Genomic DNA, 6,359 nt, shown 5'->3' on the forward strand with positions numbered 1-6,359 from the left:
ACTGTGACGGGTGAGTAAGGATCTAAGAATTTTATTTCTCAAATTCTCGTTAGGGACGATTTGCCTAGAAAATAAAACTCTGGCACATTAGTTTAAATTTAATCAAAAATTTAAAAAATGCTACATTAAAAATCTGTTACCTATATTGATTTCTATTATTTTGTATTTTGATCTTTATTAAAAAGAATAGGTTTTAATTCCTCCGTAAATGAATTTACAATTCTGTTCTTATTTATTTATGAAAATTATAAATAGTTTGCTAAGTTAAGTCAATAGCTACTGTCATCTATCATCGGAAGGAAATTGGTGTCGAAACATCAAAAGTAGTATCTTTAAATTTTTCTGATTTAAACTTTCATATTAAAATTAAAAATAAATGTCACAACAATACATTCATGTATTTTATATATTATTAACAATAGATAGACTATAGTTTGTTATTAAATCCCGAGAAATAGTCACGGGAAGCAGCCTCGCTTCAAAAAAATACTTTTTTTATTTTATTTTAACTCAATGACTAGTTAATTAACCATTGCTTCTACAGGTCGAATTAGTACGAACCAGTGGGAATTTGTATTTGATTAGGTGGTACTTTAACAGTTTTTTTTTTTTTGCACTTTTAATGCGAAAATTTGAGCAAATTTTTTTTAAATCAAGTACAATATTATTTCTTGAGAAGGAACAAAACAATGATTTGGCAAGCTGAACATCATCCATATTCTATGAATCTGTTGTAGATGCCATTGATGTTCAGCCATGATTTATGCTACTCGATGAGTCATCATGTACTCGGGTTATAATCAATAACGAACTCAGAAATTTTAAATTGTGGGACAATATTTATAAGATAATATTTATATTATAGATTGAATTTTTTATTTCATTTCAAATTATAAAAAGATTTTTTAATTATAAATATACATTATATTAAAAAATGTGAAAACAGCTGCTCCTAAACCTCACAATTTAGATAAGTCCGACTTATATATGAAATTATTACATAGTGTAGTTATGATATGTAATATCAGAATTTTATAATTAAGGTTGTGTTCAGGCAAAAAGTTTAATATACGTTTATATTATAAATTAGAATGCACACTTTAAACTGTGAGGCACTTATTTTTTTATTCTCTCAATTAAATATTTTTAATTTTTAATTTTTCTCTCTTTTAGAGATACATTTTATACACTACTTTCATACTTGGCCAAAAACAAAATTCTCTTAATCATTTCAAACTTCCATCCTTTTATCTTTATCTCCATCTCCAATTAAATTTCTATATTGAAACTAGCCAAATCCCATCCAATCATTTCAATAATTGGACTGAATTTGTTTTTGAAGAAAAATTGTTATATAATTTTTTATTTTATCATCTAATTAGATTAATTTTAAAATCAAATTTGATATAATTTACTTCAAAATGGTTTAAATTGGGTTTTCTTTACCTTTTTAAAGCAAAAAACATACTACAAAATTTTTTACAAATACTATTTTTTTTCAAGGAATAAGTTTTGTAAGCACTTAAGTTATTATTCTCTCCGTTTTTCAAAATAATAGTCTTTTTAGCTTTTTTTCTAATATAATAATCTTTTTATCATTTTCAAGCTATCTTTTCAATAATACCACTAGATATGATTCAGCAGATAAATTAATACTTACATGGAAAAGATACATCAGCCATAAAAATAAGTTAGTCGATAATAGAATGTAGTTATTATTTGTGGATAGCATGATAATTTATGAAAATAGTAGTTGAAAATCTATGTATATTTTTATCAAGATTTATATCAATTCTATATTTTTAAATCAGTGTACCATAACTTTAAAAGGTTGAAATTGAGAGAGTAGGCGTTTTGTTGTAAAAGACTGTCTAGGAATTTAAATATTGAACAAAACAGAGGCTCACAAATTCATGTCAACTCTAGTTCAACTAGATTAAGAAGTAAAGGTGATTAAATTGTTTTTAATGAACTAGTACGCTTTTGAAAAATTATAAAGTAGAAAAAAGTGATCGTAGTATTAAACAATATATATTTTTTTATTATATCTCACTCTTACTTATAAAATTGTGTTCAATATATGATTCAAATTGTGTATTAACTGACACTGTCTTGTTATCTCTTAACCGAAGGTTTTAAATCTCAATCATGAATATATAACTACATTAATCAATTTAAAATGAAAATTTATCACTATAATGATCCGATAAGTCTTGAACAGAATTATCATCTCCACTAAAAAATGTCTAAACCAAAAAAATAGTTTATCATCATTGTTTATCCTGTAATTTGCTCTTTAAAAAAAATATAAATTCTTGTTTATCATGAAAATATTATTATTTATTTATTTAAAAACCCAATTGATGTTGTGTCTAATCCCCCTAAAACGTAGATCAAAGAAGTGAAAATTTAAGCGATGCTAATAACTTCTACTCTAACATGAAAATTAACGTTAATCTCAACTAATACGTCGCTCAACCAGGAAGGGTAGTGATCAATGTTATTTTATTTAGTTGAATATGAACTATTTTATGATAATTTTTAATAAGTTAATATCGCTCAGAATACTTTATAATTTTTTCCTGCTAGGAGCGTGATACGATGACGAAACCAAATCTTGGGCCAGCAGCTTAGTTCATGGAACCGCGCCGTGGAAAGCCGAGCCGTTTACGAATGCATTTATATTATAAAAACTTAAATATGTTTTTTTTTTTCTTTCGATAAGTTAATATTATTTTTATTTTTGATCCTGTAAGATTATCCTTTTAATTTTAGTTAGCTTTGTACTCTTTTAATTTTTTTTCTTATAATTTTTTTTATTCATTTTTATTTTTTATAAGTTTCTATTTTTTTAAATTTAATCCCTTTGAAATTTTAATTTTTTATTTATAATTATCATAAATTTATGTTTATAATAATCAAAATAAAAAAAAACAAAAATTTATAGAAATTAAAATTAAAAATGTAAATTTATAAGAAATAAAAAAGAACCAAAAATTTTATTGACATCAAAATTGAAAAAGTTTAAACTTACACAGAAAAAAAACATATTTAAACATATATTATATGCAACTAATTAACAATTAATTAATTAATTAATTAAGTACATGTTAGGGTCTAACATGAAGAAATACTATCACCGTCACTAAACGGTCGAAAAAACCGGAAGCACCGGTGAACCGAAAGTTGCATTTGGATTGAATTTGGGTTCATTTTCATTTGAAAGCTAACCGCAGTAGCAACCCACCTAACCCCAGTCAGATTCTAACCCCGGTTGGGTTTATATAAACGAGTGCAATTCAGAAACTCTACCGGGATGTGAAGCTACTTCACCACTCCAAACCCACCACACCACCATTATTCATATCTCATTCTCTAACCTTTCACTCTGCCTTACTCACTCTCTACTTTGCTCATCATCGTAGATGAACCAACACTTCTAGTCTCTCTTACTTTATAACCATGTAAAAATGAGTCACCTAATGAAAAATTAGTAGCTTCTTGTTGTGCTTTTTATTTTGTTTGTGTTGAGATAAATTTGTTTGTTTGTTTGGTATTGTTTTGTGTTTTATGAATTATTTGATGGGTGAAGAAGGAGAAGTGGTGAGAAAGCAAGGACAAAGGGGTGTTGGTGGAGATAAGTGGTACTTGTATAGCTGCTTACAAGACTGTAAATATTGGTGCTGTTTAATACACGAGACTAGTTCTCTTTCGATGGTCCCTTTTGAGTGAAAAACCTTGTCTTCTCAGCTTTCTTTCGAGAGATCTTAAAGACATTGACTAACAACAATAAAGTGGATCAATCAAAAGACTTACTTCTTCTTCTAACAACAATAAGATCACATCTTTCCCACTCATGAAGAGACTTAGCAGCTCAGATTCTTCCAGTGCCCTCATGACAATTTGTCCATCAACAGGTGCTTAATTAATTAATTAAATCACACTTCTATAATATTGATTTTTGTTTTGCTTTGTTTTTTTAAATTCAGACACAGATCCAAGATCCATGTTTTAGGTTGGTTATTTATACTAACGATTATGTCTGATTTGTATTGGTTTAGAGGAACATAGTCCGAGGAACAGCCAACACATGTATGGTAGGGAGTTCCAATCGATGTTGGACGGACTCGACGAGGAAGGGTGTGTTGAAGAACCGGGGTATCAATCTGAGAAGAAGCGTCGTCTAAGTGTGGATCAAGTGAAGGCTTTGGAGAAGAACTTTGAGGTTGAAAACAAGCTTGAACCTGAGAGGAAGGTGAAGCTTGCCCAAGAACTTGGGTTGCAACCTAGACAGGTAGCCGTATGGTTCCAAAACCGTCGAGCCAGATGGAAAACCAAACAATTGGAGAGAGATTATGGTGTACTCAAAGCCAATTATGATGCTCTTAAGCTTAACTTTGACACCCTCGATCAGGACAACGAAGCCTTACGAAAGCAGGTAGAATAATACTCCTTCCAAAATATAAACAAATTTCGATTATTTATCTGTCTTATTAATGATATTTTCTCCAAATTATATTTTATTTAATAAGATAAAAAAAAACTATGTTTAATATAATTAAAAAAAACTATTTATATTTTAATTAAAAATAATATAATTTATTGAAATTAATTAATTTTTTTAATAAGTATGAAATGTGTTTGTTTTTCTTATAATTAAGATGGGAGAGAATACATAGGAGTATAATATTTATTTCATTTTGAGTCTAATTAATTTTAAATTAGAAAACTACAGGTAAATTTTGAGTGAGATAGCAAACTTCATACTAAATTTGTTTTTTTGTCCTAGAATTTATGGGTGTCTTTTTTCAATCGGATACTAAATTTGTCGAGCCTTCTGCTTGAAATTAGTAGTTTTTTTCTAATTTAAGAGCTATATCTTCTCTTTATCTAAACTTCTTTAATAATAAAGCTTTACCTGAGAATAATTTTTGTTTTGTAAATGCTCAATCAACTCAATACACATAGTGTATATAGTGTCATGGTTTTTGTTGAAAGTGAGTGATTTTGAAATTGGATGGTGTTTGCAGGTTAAGGAATTGAAATCGAGGCTGCTGCAAGAAGAGAACACAGGAGGAAGCGGTGTTTCGGTGAAGGAAGAGATAATAACGAGGCCTGCAGACTCAGAAGACAAAACGATGGAACAAAGTAAGAGTGACCCATCTTCTGAAACCTCAAATATTAATCCTAGTTCGGAGTCGGAGGAGGATCACTTGAACTACGAGTGTTTCAACAACAACGACGACTGCGTCGGAGGAACCGCCGCATCGCTCTTGCAAGTGGACTTCAAAGACGGTTCTTCCGACAGCGACGGATCAAGCGCGATTTTGAACGAAGACAACATGTACTCTCCCTTGAAATTCAACAATTGCTCCATATCAACCTCGCCGTCATCGTCTTCGATGATGAACTGTTTTCAGTTCCAGAAACCGTATCATCACCACGCGCAGTACGTGAAGATGGAGGAGCACAATTTCCTCAGCGCGGATGAGGCCTGCAATTTCTTCTCGGATGAACAAGCACCGACCCTTCAATGGTACTGTCCAGAACAGTGGAGCTGAGAAAAGAAACATGGAAATTAAACCGCTTTTAGAAATTTTTGTTTGAAGGTAGAAAATGAAATACTGTGCAAAAGAAAAAGAGAGAACAGAGATCAATGGCTGCATGGCGTGGGGTCGGAGATGGAAGGTTGATTATTACTACTCTCGACCGTGCGGCAGGGGGTAATATTAATAATTATTCAATCGTAAAGCAAACCATGCTGTAAAAACAAATTTCCATTCAAGTATGGAATAACGGTGTAGTACTTTTTTAATAAATAAAAAAAACAACAACAACGGTGTACTACTTTTAGGAAAGAGAAAACAAAAAAAAAAATAATTAAATCGGTTAAACAATATCCTTTTGCCTCATTGAACTCAATTTTCTAGTATTTATGATTTGATTATTCTTAAGATCAGAGTGGAATACACTATAATGAGGGTGCACCAACTGACATAAAAGTTTTAATTAGAGAGTAAAATTAATAAAATTCATTTTACAATTTAATTTTTTTCAACTCTTTTATTGCAAATATTTTTTATTAGTATCGTTCAAATGAAATTTGTTTTATCAACATATTTTTTTATAAAAATTCAAACGCAAATCACATTATACTAAATTTTTTTTAATCAAACTTAAATTTACAAACTTTAATTTGAACATGAATTTTGCCTCTAATTGCATTTTAGGAGCAATTGCACGAAACTCTAAAAATAGTGGGTAGTCAACTTATATTAAAATAAAATTTGTGAAAATATATAAATTTAGGGTGAAATTGCTCAAAAAGTTAGGAATAATATTCAAAAACATTTTATAAA

General features: G+C 29.4%; 1 protein-coding gene across 1 annotated transcript; it reads left to right on the forward strand.

Moving 5' to 3' along the window:
* The first annotated feature begins 3,300 nt into the window (after nt 1-3,300).
* On the forward strand, nt 3,301-5,912 carry LOC114395450 (homeobox-leucine zipper protein ATHB-6-like). Its single transcript, XM_028357239.1, has 3 exons — nt 3,301-3,917; nt 4,062-4,438; nt 5,031-5,912. Exons 1-3 carry the CDS (start codon nt 3,857-3,859, stop codon nt 5,559-5,561), a joined length of 969 nt encoding a protein of 322 aa, XP_028213040.1. The 5' UTR covers nt 3,301-3,856; the 3' UTR covers nt 5,562-5,912.
* Nucleotides 5,913-6,359: the final 447 nt, after the last annotated feature.

Source organism: Glycine soja, chromosome 18 (assembly GCF_004193775.1).
Source record: "Glycine soja cultivar W05 chromosome 18, ASM419377v2, whole genome shotgun sequence".
Classification (NCBI taxonomy): domain Eukaryota; kingdom Viridiplantae; phylum Streptophyta; class Magnoliopsida; order Fabales; family Fabaceae; genus Glycine; species Glycine soja.